The 18,945-nt window shown below is 45.0% G+C and overlaps 2 protein-coding genes and 1 long non-coding RNA gene across 6 annotated transcripts in view; all 3 read right to left on the reverse strand.

Moving 5' to 3' along the window:
• Positions 1–6: 6 nt before the first annotated feature.
• Positions 7–7,690, reverse strand: LOC106948209 (uncharacterized). Its single transcript, XR_001425130.1, has 3 exons — positions 7,673–7,690; positions 1,664–1,667; positions 7–524 (listed from the first exon to the last, which is right to left on the reverse strand). It is a non-coding gene; the product is annotated as an uncharacterized LOC106948209 (long non-coding RNA).
• h3f3c (H3 histone, family 3C) lies at positions 3,803–6,855 on the reverse strand. The gene is made up of 4 exons (XM_015033767.1): positions 6,727–6,855; positions 5,060–5,203; positions 4,155–4,308; positions 3,803–4,074 (listed from the first exon to the last, which is right to left on the reverse strand). Exons 2-4 carry the CDS (start codon positions 5,185–5,187, stop codon positions 3,946–3,948), a joined length of 411 nt encoding a protein of 136 aa, XP_014889253.1. The 5' UTR covers positions 5,188–5,203; positions 6,727–6,855; the 3' UTR covers positions 3,803–3,945.
• Positions 7,691–8,845: 1,155 nt separating the features above from the next.
• The window catches only part of arhgap32b (Rho GTPase activating protein 32b), a 48,358-nt gene continuing 38,258 nt past the window's right edge, over positions 8,846–18,945 (reverse strand). For all 4 annotated transcript variants that reach the window (XM_015033763.1, XM_015033762.1, XM_015033761.1 and 1 more), the window contains 10 exons: positions 18,728–18,872; positions 18,158–18,240; positions 17,825–17,932; positions 16,998–17,143; positions 16,711–16,912; positions 16,331–16,476; positions 16,172–16,246; positions 14,877–15,695; positions 13,426–14,078; positions 8,846–12,439 (listed from right to left, as the gene is read on the reverse strand). In XM_015033763.1, coding sequence (XP_014889249.1) covers positions 10,259–12,439; positions 13,426–14,078; positions 14,877–15,695; positions 16,172–16,246; positions 16,331–16,476; positions 16,711–16,912; positions 16,998–17,143; positions 17,825–17,932; positions 18,158–18,240; positions 18,728–18,872 — 4,558 coding nt within the window. In that variant the 3' untranslated portion in view covers positions 8,846–10,258. The remainder of the gene's footprint in view (positions 12,440–13,425; positions 14,079–14,876; positions 15,696–16,171; positions 16,247–16,330; positions 16,477–16,710; positions 16,913–16,997; positions 17,144–17,824; positions 17,933–18,157; positions 18,241–18,727; positions 18,873–18,945) is intronic.

Below are 18,945 nucleotides of genomic sequence, written 5' to 3' on the forward strand. Positions count from 1 at the left end.
CCCCCCCCCCCCCCCCCCCTCCTCTCGGTGAGGCCAGTTCAGCCATAATCTCCCCTCTCAGCACTGGGTGTTTCAGACAAACATTTGCACTGTAATCCCAGGGAGGAGCAGATGTGGTGGGGGATGGAGCGCGCCCAGCAGACCTTGATGAAGGTGATTTGTTTGCTACATGCAGACGGCGAAGGAAAACAGCTCTGAGAGACGTTTCCATATTCTTTCACAAAGTCAGATTCTCATGAGTTGAGAGAATCTTACCAGCAGGTGAAGGGAAAAATTTTGACTGAGCAATTTTAACTAAAAAGTTCCTAAAGTTACACACACACGTTTGTATTTCTACCCGGAAAAGGACTTTGTATTGACTTCCTTTTTATTTTAGGAGCTGAATTTATGCCTAACCCAGACATTTTCCCTAATCCTAATCTGAATTGAAGCTTAATTCACACCTTAGTCGTCAACCGAGCCCAAACACACCACTTCTTCTTATGGAATGGCAAACAAGTGATTCTGATATCAAACTCACAAAGCTACACACACACATTAAACATTATCTAAAAATACCCTCTCCTGTTATTCAGGTACTTAGGGAAGAGAAATAAATTTGCTACACCAGATTGACCAAAAATAGGTGATTAGTCTGATTTAAAGCTAGTCTGGTAAAAACCTGCCACTGTTCTAATCTTAAAACGGCGCAGAAACTCGACATCATTGTTCACAACATTTTCTTGTGTCCGTTTATTGGACCGGTTGAAATCCAACTGGAGAAATCCAACTCAATGGGAGAAATCCCAGACGGAGTGCTGAAGGGAGATGAGAATAGAGTACAGCGTGTCCATACCCAGGCTCTGTGCATGGTTTCCTTAAGGTTTGACCAACGTAAATGATGAAGTAGTGGCATGCTGCTGTATTGAGTTCATGAAAGAGCGTCAGACAGAAAGCAATAAATAAAGACCTTCATGACAGATCAGATCAAAATATAACCTTTTAACTTACATGCCAAACAATAAATGTGCAAATCCCACTAAATACTCTAACCCCATCCTGAAGCATGGTGGTGGCAGCGCTGCACTGTGGAATGGAGCTGAAGACAGGGCGATCCTGGAAGAAACCCAGTCAGAGGTCTATTCACAGGTTCACCTTCACTTTTCAGATTTTTAATGGCAAAAGAGATGCGAAGCTATGTAGAAATTTTCTCACACTTCCCTGCCAAGCTCTACTTTGTGATGGTCTGTTACATAAAACATCAACATTTAGGGTTGTAATGTGAGAAATGTCAACAGATAGAAGTATAATTACTGTTCCATTAGATTTTAGGGATTCCATTTAGCATAAATAGCATCAGAAGGAAACGGGAGTAGAAATAAAATCACCTAAAATGTGATGTGTGTCCTGTTTACACCCTGTTTAAAATAACGCAATGACAACGTCACACATCATCAGCCATGTCCACAGCCATCATGGATGCTAGAAGGCCTCCAATCAGACCAACACCTGCTGAGAGGTAACTATGGTGATTCCTGCCCAATCAGAGGCAAAGGATGAGGATGGTAGCAGCACAAATCAGAAACAGTCATTTATATTACAAAACATACTTCCACCACGGGAATCAACACACTTCTGGCTTCCAAATCTGTCCTAAGCTGTAGCCGTTTACCTCTATCATCACCTTCCTGAGCCGTTTCTGTCAGATAAACCCTGAGAAACAATAAAGACAAGATTTTTATTGGGATGGCTTAAGGATTTGTTATGCACACGTTTCAGGACACACTGTAACAAAGTCTGGATGCATCATTTCTACAAGTGTTCCTTGGCTTTAAAGGGGAAGTATGATGTAAAATTAAATTTTTTGAGCTGATTATACACAGTGAAATGTCATTCAGACAGGAAGTGTTGAGGAACGGTATCTAAGTGATCTCTGTAAGCAGAGTGAACTATAACAAGGCCGCCACTCAGACGACAGATACTGCATTAGCCATGAAGAGGCTGGAGGTTTCTTCCTGTTAAAGGGGAGTTTTTCCTTTCCACTCTTGCTACATGCATGATCTGTATGAGGGATTGCTGGAAACTAAACGACACTAAGCAACACATACTGATCAATGTAAACTGCTAGGTTTCCTTTGACAGAAAACTCTTTTAGTCAGTTTTAAAAATAAATTGAACTTGACCGCATTGTTGGATAACTAGGATCAGCATGGAAATTACCGAATCTGTGTGGATTGAGCTGATTTGTTCTGCAAATTAGCTGTGAATTGGCACTATATAAAAATAAATTACCAGTAAAAAAAAAAAAAAAAAAAAAATTTAAATCTTTTTTTATCTTACCAGCAACAAATTAAAAAGTATTTTAATTACAAAGGCCAGAAGAGGAGTCGGTTTCCGAACTTGTTGGTCGAAATATCAATTTGAGTTTCTTCCCAGCAACAAAAATGAGAACCGTCTTTGAAAACCCTTAGTCCGTTTTAATTATTGAGTGTGATTACGTCTGCTTATGAGTAAAAAGTAGCTGGAGGTTTGTGGTCCTGCTTAATATGACATTAAAATGAAAACAAAAAGAAAAATGTAGCTAATAAAAGACTAACACCTGCTTCATACCTTTCCTATTTAAGTCATAAATGTCATTGAAAATCTAATTTTAATTGCTAATAAACAGAAAACTACTCCCAGTGCTGCACTCTGAACACTCCTGACCTATCAGCATCAATGTTTTACGTTTATAAAGGTGCATTTGTGAAATGCTGTAAAGAACACAACATACACACATACACACACTCCGTGAAGCTTGTTTTAACATCTATTTATTACCACCATAATATGAGAAATTTGGAAAATACAAAGATCAGCTTATTTATACGTCTGAAAATCTCAAGGAATAAGAAAAATATAAAAGAAAACAATTATGAAGTTATATTCTGTATCAGAAATTTCAAGAAAAGGGACAGTTTATACGCTGAGAGCTGGCAGGAAAGACGAAGACCTGAAACATGCAGAGAACTTTCACTATGTCAAATCTAATGCTGATCTATGAAGACAGGGGGCGCCAGTAGCATCAAGTGTGATTACAAACCTGCAGTGACGAACTGAAAAGAAAAGGTGGCGGTGATCTAACGCCCCCGTGTGGTTGCGATGGGAATAATAGTTTCCTGGGAAAACACAGAAGCTCCTCATAAAGTCCTGCAGCAAATCAAATCACTGCAGAAAACTCAACTTTCTTTATTTTTGATCATTTAGAAAGTGGTAAAATAAGACGTACTCTTTAAATTATGAATTTTATGTGTAGAAAAAAAAAAGAAAAACCACCGACACCATACCCACGACAATAATCCTTAATTTGAAGCAACCGAGAGATTGACGTTTGTCGAGTACATTTGGTTTGGAAGGTCAGGGCTGGTGGGTTCACACAAACAGAGCAGCAGTCCAGCCTCTCCCCCAGCTGGGGGTCAGGGGCGGTGTGAGGGGGGTGTTCAGGGAGCCTCAGGGCTAGTTTTAATAGCACCCTGCTGTGGAAGTTGCAGCTCCCCTTAAGCAGACTAGCCCCTCGGCCAGGTCCCTGCGCTCCGGCTCTGTTTGCTCCACAAGCTGCACCAGCCGACCTCCAACAGAACAGGTGAGCTCAGAGGCGGGCTCCGTGTTGAGAAGCACCAGGAAAATCCAGTGATACACATTTGAGTATGTGTGTGCACATGCGCATCTGATCCACAAAACTTTTTACATGCACAAAAAAAAAAAAAAAGAAAGAAAGGTACCCTAAAAACATTTTATGAAGATGAAAAACTTCTACGAGAGACCAGACTTCGACGTGTTTCTATCTGCTCATGATCAGGATCAGCCTAAAGTCTACTAAGAAGTTGGGCAGGGCTGGAAGGTGGAAGAGGGGTGATGGGTGGGGGATTTGGGGGTGGGAGGAAGCAGTGAAGACAGGGACAGAAAAACAGGAGGGCAGAGAAGCGTCTAAGCGCGCTCTCCGCGGATACGACGGGCCAGCTGGATGTCTTTGGGCATGATGGTGACCCGCTTGGCGTGGATGGCGCACAGGTTGGTGTCCTCGAACAGGCCCACCAGGTAGGCCTCGCTGGCCTCCTGCGGGGACACAGAGCCAGAGCGCGGGTTAGCAGCACAACTTCCACCACGCAGCGTTCAGTCGCCGTTGCCTCGCTCACCTGCAGAGCTCCGATGGCAGCGCTCTGGAAGCGCAGGTCGGTCTTGAAGTCCTGAGCGATCTCCCTCACCAGGCGCTGGAACGGCAGCTTACGGATCAGCAGCTCTGTGGACTTCTGGTACCGACGGATCTCCCTGAGAGCCACGGTACCGGGCCTGAAACGACGACACAGGCTCGTCAGGAAGAGTCAGCTGGTTCTTGGGGGGGCGAAGGCAGAACCAGTTGTCTGTTCTGGGCTTTGTTATTTTCAGCCTGATCTCCTGGGTTCTCCATCAGAACCAAGCCTGGGTCTGGACTTCCCACTGCTAAATATGACTGATAAACAATAACTTTACTCATTACTCCACCTCTCAGACAAAGCGCTTACTGCTAATTAGAGTGGCGTTGTCCAAACGTTTTTGTTTTTCCTCTTAATTATGATAGCAAAAACCTATTATTTTTACCTGCAAATTAAAGAATAAATTTCACAAATATATCTTAATGAAGGAGGCAAGGCAGGCAAGCAATGAGTCTATAGCTGAAGATAAAAAAAAAAAAAAATCTGATTTCTTTTTTGTCAGCAAACGCACCACACCCATGCGCAGGTCTCACTCTTCGCTGTGGAAGTTGTTGCTAATAACTCTTCCCAAAACTACAGATGAAAAACTCGCCCGCAGAACTCTGACCTGGTTGCTATCAGCTACACACAACCTGTATTTCAGTAACAAGTCGATAATCAAAAGCTTTTAGTAGACGATAATAAATAAGCAAATAATAATAATAATAATATTGCATGTTTTATTAGATCACCTAGTAAATAGCATTCATTTAAAAAGGACCGAGTGAAGCTGGTTCAGTGCATGCTACGAAACAGTGATGTCACCAGTTTTGGGAAGCCATCCTCTTCCTGTAGGTGAATACACACACCTGTAACGATGGGGCTTCTTGACACCCCCGGTAGAGGGGGCGCTCTTGCGGGCGGCCTTGGTGGCCAGCTGCTTACGAGGAGCTTTTCCTCCAGTGGACTTACGAGCGGTCTGCTTGGTACGTGCCATGACGACAAAGTTTCACCTGGAAGGGAAAATGGAATCAATCAATTATTATCTATGGAATATGTTGTTCTCTACCAAGATCATTAACTCTTAATACCTGAATTTGTGTCCAATTGAACAGAAAAAAAAGTAATTTCACTATTTCACTATATAGTTAGGAGCAATCATTGATGTCGATCCATACAGTTGTAGTATTCACGTACTCCCTGGTTGTATTCATAACGAAAGTTGTATAAAGTTTATTAGCTTCACAAGTCCATACGGGAGCAACAACGTACACAATTTAAATCCTCAGCAAATTTAACATCTGATGTGACCATTTAGTTTTGAACAAAGCTGAAGTCCAGTCTGAACTTTGTTCAGGAAATTCTCCACCCTTATTGAAGGACATTTCTCACCTTTTCTTTGTTGGTGCCATTTTGGGTTGGACTTTGTCAACACAACGCCATATAGACAGATCCCTCAAATCCTGTCTCATTTTTTCCACTCCATTTTCCCCAAACATTTGTACGACAGGTCTTTCATGTTGCCCTCTGTTGTCCAGTTTCCTCTTTGTTTTTAAAGACCACGCAACAGACACAGCTAAACATGCTTTACAAACATCATCTTGCTGGGTGAAAATAGCTATTTTTCCCTCTATGTTACACCATTTTGTTACATCTTCTCAAGACTAAGAAGTAATTGCAAATGATGGGCCTTTGTGAGAGGATGCCGGTAACAAAAGCTCAGTGAGACACTTTTCAGGATTGTTTCTCTGGGTTGTTTACCGCTGCTGGATCCTAAGTGTAAAGCGTTTCGTTATTGCCAAAAACCCGTTTACCTACGCAGCTACAGCTCAGAGTGAAATCATGTTCATCAGTGTTTTTATTTCCTCCAATTCCGCTGTTTAGTTTTGTTTCTCCTTTCAGTTCCGACGTCTCCTAGGAACCCTCGGTGCACAATTTTTTGGCAGTTACCCAAAAACATCGTGCCCAACCAATCAAAACACTGAACCACAAACCCCTACTACCAATCATAATTTGAAACGGGCGAATGCAAGAAAATACACCAATCCGGTGAGGCCCAGCCGTGTTTGTGGACCAATAGCCTTTCAGATTGCATGGTTTGAAGGCGGAACGAACAGTTATAGCCCCGCCTCATACCGCAAGATTATGGCCGCAGACTGAAACGAACCAGCCTACCAATGTAGAGTCAACGAACAGGATGGAAACTTGAATGGTTTTCTACCAAAACTAGAAACGTGGGCACATTAAACTACCAACAAATTACAGGATATACATATAGGTATCAGAACACCAACAGAGTCGTGGGCGCGACGCTATATTAGAGAAGAAAGCTGAAAGTGGAGCAGCTAGCTCGGCGGTGGAAGTACTGAGCCGTTTTTCTCCGAGTCTGGGCATCGAGGCAGCTGCTTTTCGCCTCACCTCGGCGTCGAATTTAAACGCTTTATAAGCTCCCAAAACACACTCGCCCGTCCAATTCTAACACAAAACAATGGTGTATATTCTAACGTTTAAAAAGTACGTGAAAATGTTTACGTACCGGGGCTGAATTTTCGGCTTTTGCTTCGCAGCGTTTCAGTGTGTTGTGGTTGTGTGGCAGTGTCAGATATTTACTATCTCTCACACAATGGAAGCAGAGCGAGCAGGAGCAAAATGGCGCCGGTGTCAATCATCGTACTCCCACAATGCAATGCCAACATTTGTAAACACTGAAACTTTTTCACCTAAAACGTGGCGGAGAGGGTGGGAAAAAAACAACAATTCAATAGAGTAAGCTTAATTTAGAAAATAATCGGGTTTTGATGACTAACGTTTTTCACTATTTCAAATGTCGTCCCAACAGGAAGTGTCGAAGTGCATAAAAGGCTCCTAAAAGCAACAATATTACAGTATGGCGATAAATAAGCACATTGTAAACTTTTGAGTGAAGGATGGCGTAAAATGAGGCCTCTAGTAAAAAAAAAAATGGGATGGGCATTTTTAAGGTTTAATATCCCCGTGTAAAACACAGAACAGGAAATAGTATATCCATATTTATCGCGTTGGTATTTAAAGCAGCTGAATGATTCATAAATCAACATCTGCACAGGATTAACAAACTGCTCACAATGACTCAGCTTCAACTCAAGGGTTTTGCATTTTCATTTTTGTATGGTCTATGTGTGAAGTTGCTGTCAATTCTCACTCTTCCAGGGGCTGTTAAAATTAAAACAAGGGATTGAGCCAGAATTTCCAGGTTATCCTGTTTTAACCTATTTTTCTGGAGTTTTTACTTTAGTAGTCGGACATACATTTCCATGATGGTTTATTCTGGGAAGTTTGGGCTTACTCCAGATGGCAGTTTGTCAAAATTTTGAGCATAACCCTGAAATCAGGGCAAATCTGGGTTTTCTGTTCCAGAAAGAGAGGCAAATCTAAGTAGTCTCCTGTGAACCCCAAGGCTCTGTAACTCCCCCCGCCACACACACACACACACACACACACACACACACACACACACACACGAGACTTCTGGTTGGTGTTGATCTGTAAGAAATGTAGATGTCAAAATCTACATTAAAAATTGGATTTTAAACCATCTGATTAGGATTACACAACTGTTCAAATTCATTTTTGCAGAGCTTAGTAATGTTACATGTGTATGGAGATTGAATTCATGTCTGCATGGATGAAATGGCAAAGTTTGTGTGTAGTCAGGCAGCAGTTTCTTTTCAAGCAGCATTTCTCTTGTTTTGCAGCTGATATGTTTTCATAGAAGTTTGAAGGAATACTATGTGTAGCCCATATTGGTGTGCAACTCTTCTGGAATTTGATTGACAATCCTCTCAAGGCTGCAGTTCTGCCTGTTGCTGATGCATATTTTCCCCGTCACATTTCTTCTGCCTTCCACTCAATTTTATGTCTACTGTATATGCTTGGATGCAGAACTCTGTGAAAAACCAGCTTCTTCAGCAGTGACTTTTTATGGCTTCCCCTCCTTGTGAAGGGTGTCCATACCCATTTTCTGGACACCTGTCCAGTCAGTAGTCTTCCTCATGATTGTAGATGACTCACCGTTTAATGTTTCAGGAAACCGTTGCAGGTGTTTCGAGTTAATTAGGATGTGATACCATGAGTTTCCACTGTATTCCATTTTTCTGAGATACTGAATTTTGTTTATTATCTGCAAGCCTTGCGATAAACTAGCGCAAGGCTAGCGCAAGGGGTGTACCCTGCCTCTCGCCCATTGAACTCTGGAGACAGGCACTAGCTCCTCTCCTGACCCCAATGGGATAAGAGTGTAAGGAAATGGATGGATGGATCCGCAAGCCATAATCAGTAAAATTACAAGAAACGTTTAGAATATATTTCTCTATTTGTGATGATTCTAGATAATATATTTTTATGATGACTGGCAAGTACTATTTCACTTTTAATATCCATTTTTTTAGATGTACCTGTACATAATTGATCTGGTCTGGAAACATCTTGGTATCCCCAAGAATGAGCTGGAGTATGTTAGCAGAGTGTGGTAGGTACCAGGACCTGATGGGTCCCCAGCCCAACCGGAGACAGTGAAAAACAACAAAACCATCGATGAAGCTTTCTGTCCTTTTGCTAGAACTCTCCCACTGAATGAATGTCAATACAGGAGACAGAACATAAAAAAAACATAAAGCTGAGCAATTCCTGAACACCTTTATTTATTTTATATCTGACTTTAGACTCCTCCAGTTTGAAATGAGTTTTTTCACATTCAAGTACACAGTGCCTTACTGTAACAGCCCATCTGAGAAGGTAGAGGCTTTAGATAAGGCAAGAGGGGCAAAACCTGCAAGCAATATAGAAGTTAAACTGTTACAGAGTACACCTGGATTTAAACGTATTGGATTTATACTGTATGTCATCCATTATGCTGGCCCAGAGGGCCTTGTATTAGACTAATGGATGGATGTACTATACATCTATCTCTAGCCTGAAAACCATGGACCCACACTATCTGAAGAAAAGAAGGTAGAAAGAAAAACAGTCCCTCACTATTTAAAATCCCAAGCCAACTAAAATATCTTATAACTAAACCTGCTTTAAAGTGGTGAACATCATTTCTGTCGTTAACAGTATCAGTAAACAATGTACGATTCTCCAGGAACAAAATTTTAAGGCTCATTAACAAGTTGGTTTTCCCACAAAGCAGCAGCAACATTTTCATCATGTTGTATGAGAAGACATTGTTTCAGCTTTAATCAATTAGTCTAGTACCTGAAAGTACAATGAATAAAAAAAACAAAACAAAAACAACCATTTTAAACTTCAAAAGCTACAATTTTCATCCACTTTCCCATCTTTACCTCATATGTGCAACAACTGTGCCAAGTCTTTGGTCCCTCTTCCAACAGAAAACACACAAGTACTGAAAGATTCCAAAAAAAGCCACTGAAAACAATTTCGAGTAACATTACCTTAAAAAATGGCACAGTAACAGAGAGAGTAAGACATTGATAACCACTGCGACAACCCAAGTGGCTCCATGTCACATCTTCCACTCATCAAAGCCAACATGGACACACAGAAACCTCTTCATGTGTTGGTACCAGGAGTGGGAGGGCGGATGTCCTTTTACGTTGTGCTGTAACATCCAGACAGAACACAACAAGAGATCTACACACAACTGATCATGAATTACTAAAATGCAAATCTTACTTCCAGTTGATTCTCATGCCCAGCTCCACACCTAAAAAAAGTCAACTAAAAATCCCTTTTTACTAGTGATTTCATTTGTAGAACATATATTTATATATATCTATATATATATATAGTATATATTTTACATTTTTGGGGTTCCTGCTAAAAGTACCTTACGTCTTTCTTATATACATTTATAATTGGCTGCAGTCTCAGTCAGTCACAGTACTGTGACCTCATGGACAATAATTTCAGGTACATTCAGGACTCAGTAAAAAGCCTTGCAATATTCTTTACAATTCATAAAAAATACAGAAAAAGCAAAAATATGAGGGTTCCAGCAGTCCACTGTCCTGCAGAGTCTGCTCACCCAAACCTCAACAGTTTCTTCCCCTTCCCACCCAAACGCTTCATTCGGTACGGAGTTCTGTCTCGGGCCTCTGCAGGCCCAGCTCAGTCTGGATGAAGGCTCCCTGGCCCAGAGCCGTGGAGTAAGCCCTGCTGCTGGGGTTGGCAGGGTACGAGCTGGAGCCGGAGCCTGTGTGTTTTTGGACTGGGGCCTGAGGCTGAGGTACTGGGTGGTAATCATCCAGGTTGTCGTAGTGGGACTGCGTGGGTTTGTTGCTGTGTTTCTGGTAGCTGTAGTCCCTATCCAGGTCTGCTTTGCTCTGGTTGAGGTGCTGCTCTTCTCGGACGCCGTGGGAACGCTCCGGTTTGCAACGTGCCAGTTGGTCCCGGGGCGGAAGCTCGTCAGTACCGTGGTAACCACCGGATGACTTCAGCTTGTCGTGGTGGTGGTGGTCAGAATCGGGACACTCGTACCGTGGCTGGAAGGGCTTCTTGGTGGGATGCTCCTGCCGGTGTTTGGACCTGCCGCCGTCGCCGCCCAGCTTGTCCTCTCCGCTCTCGTATTTGAGCTCGTGCCGGCTGCTGTCCGACTGGTGAGACGCGGGAAGAGAGTGAGATGACTGGCATTTCTTGGAAACGCCTTGCTTGGAAACATCCGACTTGTCTCCGCTGCCGTGGACATGCTTGTCTGTCTCCATGTAGACAAGCCCATCAGGGTCAGACACCATGTGTCTGGGAAGGTAGCGTCCATCTTTGCTCTCCACTGGAAGCAGCACAGCTTTACCAGGGTCAGACTTACTCCGCAGGTGCAAGGTTTCATACCCAGATATATCTGCTGGTGTGAAGAGGCCAACGTTGTCGTACTGCGAGAGGACAGGGCCTCTCAGCTTCAGCCTGGCCCTGCTCTCCCTGCGGATCGAGTGCATGCGAAGCCTTTCTGCCTCCTCCGGGTCCCATGGCAGGAACACGGCAGCTTCCTTGCTCCCATGACCAGGAGGCATGTCTCTGCTGACAAAGCCGTGCTCTTTGCCAGGGGGCAGTCCGTGGCGGGAGACGTAGTGGTAACCAGCTGCCTTCCCGCCAGGTCGGCCTCCGGCAGCGCCGGCGTCCCGGCCTCCGTAGGAGTGAAAGTGCCTAACTCGGATTGTGCCGTAAGGGTCAATGTCGTAGAAAGGCGACTCCAACGGGACAGAGCCAGAGTATGGACTGTAGCGGTACTGCACCCGGCCGTTCTCAAAGTACGGCTGCAGTTGGGTGACATGGTAGTCGGTCTGGGATGACTGCTGCGGAGGCTGCTGGTACGCCTTGCACTGATAAACGGGCCGATGATGGAAGAACATATCGTCTTCCGGCGGAACTTCCGTCCTCTGGATGGGGACAGAGCGAATGGTGGGCGGGACGTGGAAGGAGTGGACTCTGCGGATGGTGGGATAGCCGTGGGTTCTGTCGTGGCTGTAGCCCTGGTGATCCGGCCCCGGGGAGACGTGCACACCCCGGGGGGTTCCCCTCAGCTTCATGGAGTGGTGGTAGGACCTGGGACCTAAGGTGCTGTACCTGTTGTCTGCTCGGGCACTGTAGGTTATCTGAGGCTCCGACTTGGACACGTAGGAGTGCGGGGCGACACTGTCCGGGCGGTAATGATGAGGAACAGGCCTCTGGTGGTAGTACGCCGCTCCTGGGGCTTCGATAAGGATGGGCTCTCCTTTAACATGGTAAATGTAGGCTGGCTGGTGAGAGGAGGGTTTCCGTGGAGACAGAGGATGATGGGAAAGACCCTCTGTCAGGTGGCTAGCCGTAGGGCCTTCCCTGAACATCTCGTAGGAAGCTTCACTCTGACTAAGTGCTGCTGTGGCCAGTTTGCTCTCCAAGGTGCGAACTGGGGGAACGGGAGGAGTGGGTCCATAAGAGTCATTGTGTTTGGCTGGTTCTTTGCACGGCTGTACGGGTTTGATGGCTTCCCACGGCTTCTCAACAGGTTCCGCCGAGGTGGGTGCTATTCTGGCACTGGCTTTAGACGGGTGGGCCTGGGGATGGGGGTGGGCCTGGGGATGGGGGTGGGCCTGGGAAGCTGAGTGAGGCTGCGGTGGAAGACGAGGCTGTGTGTGAACTTGGTTGTGCAGCAGAGTCTGAGGCTGGTTCTGAGGAAGCGAGACTGGCTGCCTGATGGGTTTCTGAGCTGTTGGAGGAGGTTGCTCTGATGGTTTGGGAAGGATTGGAGCTGACGCACAATCCTCAGCTTTCATCTGACGATTCAAAGAACAGAAAAAAAAGACAAGTTAGGATTTGTTCCAGTTGGGAAAAGTCAAACAAACCTGATCTATATACTGTCCTGAGTTGCAGTGCCTTGAAAAAGTCATCATATACACAGTCACCACACCTGGTGATGGCAGTATAAGCTATCTAGAGGGTAATCCTGGAGAAAAACCTGTTGGAGTCTGCAAATGAACTGGGACTGGGGTAGAGATCAACTTTCCAGCATGATAATTATTCTAAACATGCAGCCAGAGGCACAACAGAATAGTTTAAGACATACATGTCAAAGCGGTCAAAGTAAATTTAATTGAGAATATGGCACCTAATTACAGCTGTAATTGTAGAGAAAGGTGGCTCAAAAGTATTAAACCTCAGGGGGCTGAACAGAAATGCATACCATACCTCTCAGATTTTATTTTGTAAGAAGCTTGAATGTTCTGTTGAGAACACTGATTTATAAAAGGTAGATACTTGACACTTCCCACATGTATGGATCAACTGAGAAGTTTGCGACAGAAAAGATAATCGCTTTTAATAGATATACCCTGTTGTCGTATTTATTTCCCTTCAGCAGACCCTGACATGCAAAAACAGAGTCCACTATGTGAGGCTTTTTCTTTACAAACACTCCAAGCTGCTGCTGTACTTGGAGACTTTCTGCTGACTGGAAGTCTCTGAGCGGTTTGTTGTGTTATGCTTTTATCATGTAAAGTACTTTGAACTTCCTTTTCTTCTGAGATGCGCTTAAACATAAGTCAGTAAAAGTCTCCACTGTGCCTTGAACACACCAGGTGTAAACATCTGTCAATTGTCAGCCTGTCTTCAGGTATTGTTTAGACTATCTGACATCAAATTCAGCTTAGACATTTTTTGTCAGCAAGTCTCTATTATGCAACAACATTTAGCTCTTTGTTTATCATATATGCTGTAGTTTGGGATCATGGCAGAGTGATAGAGGAGTGGGGCTAACATTTACCTCAGCAGAACCAGGTTGCTGTAGAACCCTCTCGTCTTTGCTGCCGCCTCTTGGGGTCGTGGCTGCAGCAGCACCAGATGAGCTGCTGTGACCGGCGGCCTGTCTGGAGACCTGCTGCTGTCGTTCAGGACTCTTCCTGGTTGGAGAGGTCAGGCTGGTTGAAGTGGGAACTTGGGCACATTTATAAGGCGGAGTGCTTGGCGGGGTGGATTCAGTCTCTGGCTGAGTTCTGGACTGGGCTGTAGCAGAACTGTCTGATGGCTTAGTGGTGGTGCTGGTGAACTGTGATGGCGGCAGGCTGGTTGGTGGGCTGGAAGTGGTTCGATCATGTGAGCTGGTGATAGTAGTAGCAGAAGTAACGCTTGGTGGTGGAGAACTTATTGCTCCCTCTCCTTCCTCAGACGCAGTGTGGGCCGGTGGAGCTGGTGGACGGGACGATTCTGGAACGTGTGAGACCTGCGGTTGGACAGAGGACACCAGCGTGGGGGGCCTAGAGGACTGGGGCTGAGACTGAACGGAGACCTGCTGGGCCGACTCGGCCAGAGCTAGGGCCAACATGCGGGCAGCGTTTTTAGGGGGTGGAGGGGGAGGTGGGGCAGTAGAGCTGAGGGAACGAGGGGGGAGGTCCTTTGAAGAGTCTGGAGTGAGGACTCCTACCAGGAAGACAAGAACAGAAGGGATGTGCAGCTGAATCATCAAGAAGCAACAGAGCAGAGTGTGAAGGTGACAGCAGGGAGGAAGGTTCAAGACAAGGAGGTGGGGGATGTTGAGTATGGGGCTTTGGTAAGGTAGCGAGAGATTCAGGTTAAACCACTAAAAACACTAATACTGTGTTCAGACCAAACGCATTCTGCTTGTCAAAAACGCGCCCAACACCTCAAGTTGGTTGCTTGATATGGAGCCTCAAAATGGCTCTGGAACCAAAGCTGGGGAGGGGCTCTAGACTTTTAACTTTTTTTTCCCTCTCCCGGTCTCTTTGTACAATGGCGGATGAAATATTGAGAGTGTCTTGGGTTTATTTACAGAAAGTAGGAGAATGCTGTCGTCGGCCGCCTCTGCGCCGTGTTTAATTTCACCTGATAATTCAAAGGTGTTGAGAGTTTCACGACCTATCTGTGCGCTGGTCACTTTCAGCACTACTTTTGTCTCACCCAAGCTCAGTTTGACGACCTGCTGACCTGCATTATTGCCTACATCTCCTGGCAGGACACTAACTACAGGCCACCATGTCTTATTGCATCCAGCTGCAAAAGTTCAGATCTTGTAACTCCAGCATTGGATACACGTCAAACACTCAAAACGCTTCAAACGCGCAGCACCAGATGAGGCTTCTCGACGCACCTTAGACAAGCGTCCAATTGGGCTCAAATTGTGTTTGGTCTGAACACATCATGAAACGGTAAAAAGAGAAGCACGCATCAGACTACAGAGATCCTTTTTCTTCTTCTTACCTTGATGCTCCTGGCTGATGGTTACCGGTTCCTGCTCCACTGCTTCCTCTCCTACAAGGTCCTTACTGTCCAACGAGTCAAAGGTCGCCAGCTTAGAGTGCAGCTCCTTCTGGAAAGCTTCAGTGAGTGATGACTCGGCCCCCCTAAGCAGCACACTGCCCATCAGGGGAGGAGACTCCTTGGGCATTGGAGGAGGAGATAAATGTTGCTTAGGGATGGGCTGTCTAGCTCCGTTTCTGTCAGGAATCTCTGGGGAGAAAAGCTCTAACGTAGCAAATGGAGTCAAACTGGTGGCTTTCCCACATTTAATAGGTGACACTGCCTGCATGGGCTTATCAGTGTAGGAGTAAGATGTGGTCAGCTTCTTGCTTTCTGCCTTCTCTGCAGCAGCCATGCTGCAGTCTGCAGACAACAGCGGGGAGGTCACGCTGCCTGGGAAGGAGGCGGTGATGAGGTCCGAGGCGTTGCTCTTGGGGCTCCTCTTTAACGTGGAGCCTTCGGCGCCAGTTGAGGAGTCATCCAAGGGGAAGGCAAAGGTGGTGTCTGGCACGCTGCACTGAAAAGACATGGGGTCGAAGTCTAACGAGGCCATGCCGATGTCCGGTGGACTCAGGTCCACGTCTTCGCCCGCTGAGCGGGGCGGCGAGATCAGGGCGGGGACGCAGATGGGCCCTTCGTCTCCGTCGCTGTCCTCCGTGGCGTCGAGGTTGTCGTAGGAGTTGCATTGCTGTGGGCTGTCCAGCAGTTCTCCGTTGAAGGAGGCCGACAGAGCGTCGCTGCTGGAGCGAGGACGGCGAGGACGGTACACCTTTGACTCCCCTAGAGGAGGACAAGAAGCTACAGTGAGATCACAGTAGAGACGTCAGTGTTTCAGTGTCTCGCGATTTGATTCCGATTTTTAGGGTTATAATTTTTTGATTCAGAAACAATCCAGAAATCCTGCTTGAATTATGAACGAACAAGGACAAATAGAAAATGAATTTAAAACAATTCTGTAAGGTTCCATACTGTATCAAATGTCATCAATTTATATTTGAACTAAAATACGTTTGTGCACAAAATCCTGTAATTTAAGTAACCAGCATTGTGTTAGCTTAGCTCCCTGTCTTTGATTTCCTTAAATCAAAAATATATCAAATAATTATTCAAAATATAAAAATTGTGCAGACTGAAATTGAGTTTTGAGCATTTTGAGTCGGAATTCCCACGATGAAGAATTGTAATTTTTTTCTGCATCTCTAGACAAACACAAGGATTTTGAGTCAAAATGCACCAGGGGGCCTATAAATAATTACCTTCAACATTGTGCAGTGAACTCAGTGACTCCTCGCTTTTAGCTGACCTTAACGTGGCCGTGTCGCCTCGGCCTCCTGAAACGTCACACAGTGTTTCTAAATGCACAGTTCTGGGTTCCTGCAGGCAGTCGCTGTTTGGTTAAAGCGCTACAGACTCACCAGGGAGAGCCATGGCTTTCAACTCACTGGGTTCACTGGGGTTGCGTTGCAGCTTACGCTTGGAGAGAGAAGACGATTTGCCGAGGTTGAAGAAAGAGCGCCAGCTTCCCACAGGAGACTTTTTGGATTTGATAGGGGGTCTTTTCCTGTAGAGCATTACCAAACATTACGATAGTGCAAAATCAACTTGAAATATTGCATACAGATTTTTAAAGTATCCATTCTGAGCTATGTTTTAAAAGGGGAAGGATTATGCATTATACAGATGGAGATGTGGGAGTTAAATATTCACAAAGCTTCCAGCAGAGGGAGACAGAGTACAGGTTTTTATCACTTTACTCCAAATTGTGACTGTTTCATGAAGCACTGACATGACAAACCTCTCAGTGGGAAACTCAATGACTGTGTGGAACTTCCCCTGCAGGGCGGCTGGACCCTCGCCCACCTCGATGTACTTGCTGTCTTCAGTCACCGGAGAGTTGATCTGCGCCTGAGTCCTGGCCTGGGCCTCCTCCAGGCTCAGAAGTTTGGTGGAAGGTGATGAAACCAGCAGGGATTTAGGTCGAGATAGAGAGTTGTGTCCTGGTGACGTAGTTACAGGAAATGAATGGCGGTAATGTAGGCGTGGAGCCTGCAGCACGTGCAGCAGTGAGATGTTTGTGTGTACCTGTGCCCTCTCTGATCAGGGAGCTGAGTTTGGTGCTGAAGAGCACATCAACGTGGTTGAGGATGAACTCCACTACTACAGACTGAATTCGTACTTCCATGAAGGCTGCTGTGCCGCTGAAGCAGGCAGATTCAATCTGCTTTGATCTGAATCAACAGAGTACAGAATAGGCTTGTTTTAATAAAGAACTACAGAAATAGAAGCCTGAGCACTTCCTTTCAAAAGCATCTACTTGTTCTGCGTATTGTGACACAAGGACATAACGCAGGCTGTTTATTGTTGCTATGTGTTCATCCAGGAGTAGTTTTTCACAATCCACACATTAATAAATAATTACTGCATTCTGCATTAAAGTGATTAAATGTTTTAACCTCGCTCCAACTAATTAAACCTGATACAGTGTTGTCATCTCGTTTGGATTGATTATTGTTAGCTGAAACTCTTGGCTGACTCTGCAAATATGTTACATGGTACACAATCAAAAGAGATTATGTTGTTGATGCTGCAACATTTAATTAAAGATCTGCAACACAAAACAGCTCAGTTTAGTGGTACAGTTGCTACGGTCTATCTACATGTATCACAATGGAAAAGAAAATCAACTGATGGTTAAATATAGCACACATCCCCTCTGTTTTATAGAATATGCAGCCAACAGATTCCTGAATAAACACTGTTACTAAATATTATCCTCAAAACGAAACAATTTGGTGACTTGAAAACTGAAGAACGACTGAAAAGCCTCCCCAAAAACTTTACACTGTCATGTATTTATAAAGCACAACATTAAAAGCCCTGAGGAAGGTAGTGAACATGATGCCCCTTACCGTAGCAGGTTGGGCGCCCAGACAATGGCCAGGTTCTTTGTGTGCATGTTGGTGATGTAGCTGAACGCTGCCAGGCGGGACAGGTGTCTCATGAGGAACTCCAGGGTCCTGGAAATCCAATAATAATGGCCAGAGAGTCAGCTGGGAATGTTAAAACTAATGATCCATGCAGTCATTTCTTAACCACTGTATCTACTAGATTTAGGGACTAGTAAGTCCCTGAATATAGGGACTTACTAGATTTAGGGACAGCAAACATGAACAAGTTCAATGTAGCTTTAACAATGCTTTTTCTTAAGCTGCCAGCAGATGGCAGTATGCTGCCACACTGACCTGTAATGAGGCGGAGGAAGCTGCTGAATGACATCATGAATTTTGATGAGTCGCTCTTCGTCCGTTGCTGCTGATACAGCCTCCTTCACAATGAAACCAAGGCCAGAGATGAATGGCAGGAGGGGACAATATTAAACACATTGTTACTCTTTGCTGCTATAAAAGCCCCTGAGGGGAGTTAGCAACCACAGAAGCCCCCATCGCCCCCTGTGCAGCCATGGCAACCAGAAAACATTTACCTCGGCCTCAGGGACGGCTCTGTTGTGCTTGGAGGAGGTTTTTATTCCAAGTCACAAAGTGTGGCTTGCAGCATTTCTAACGACAGGGTGTGTCAGGTAAAATGTTAATATTTTGGGGTTTTCTGTGGCTTAAAATGTCATCACTTATGAAGAATTTCACAGCTTTTTTTTTAAAAACAAAAATTACAAACAATTGTACAGCAAGAAGAGTTACAGCTAGTCTGACAAGAGGGAAGGCCAAAGACAGTCCTGTTACACCCTGGAGGAAGAAAACTTTGCACCAAGTGACAATAACTTTCTAAGCACACATAAGGAGAAGTGTTTTGCTTACAGAGAATTTCTCATAGAGCTGGTAGGTGAGCAGCGGGTTGGGCAGCTCTCTGAAGTACAGCTTGCACAGCGAGCCGACGCAGTGGATGTCCTGGATGTAAACATCTTTGGTCAGGTCAGGTATCTGCTCCGAGTCAAACTCATGCCTGATGACAGAGACAGAAAGAACAAAGCACCAGTCAACACGCTAATACGACAGAAAAATTAATCTGTGAATCA

This window comes from Poecilia latipinna, unplaced genomic scaffold (assembly GCF_001443285.1).
Source record: "Poecilia latipinna isolate Pla-1442-1.1 unplaced genomic scaffold, P_latipinna-1.0 Scaffold278, whole genome shotgun sequence".
NCBI lineage: Eukaryota > Metazoa > Chordata > Actinopteri > Cyprinodontiformes > Poeciliidae > Poecilia > Poecilia latipinna.

Coding starts and splice junctions, on each gene's coding strand:
- h3f3c (XM_015033767.1), bottom strand. CDS start 5,187: ATGGCACGTACCAAGCAGACCGCTCGTAAGTCCACTGGAGGAAAAGCT. Junction 4,309..5,059: donor AAGAAGCCCCATCGTTACAG/GTGTGTGTATTC, acceptor TCGTCGTTTCAG/GCCCGGTACCGTGGCTCTCA. Junction 4,075..4,154: donor CTGCCATCGGAGCTCTGCAG/GTGAGCGAGGCA, acceptor GTGTCCCCGCAG/GAGGCCAGCGAGGCCTACCT.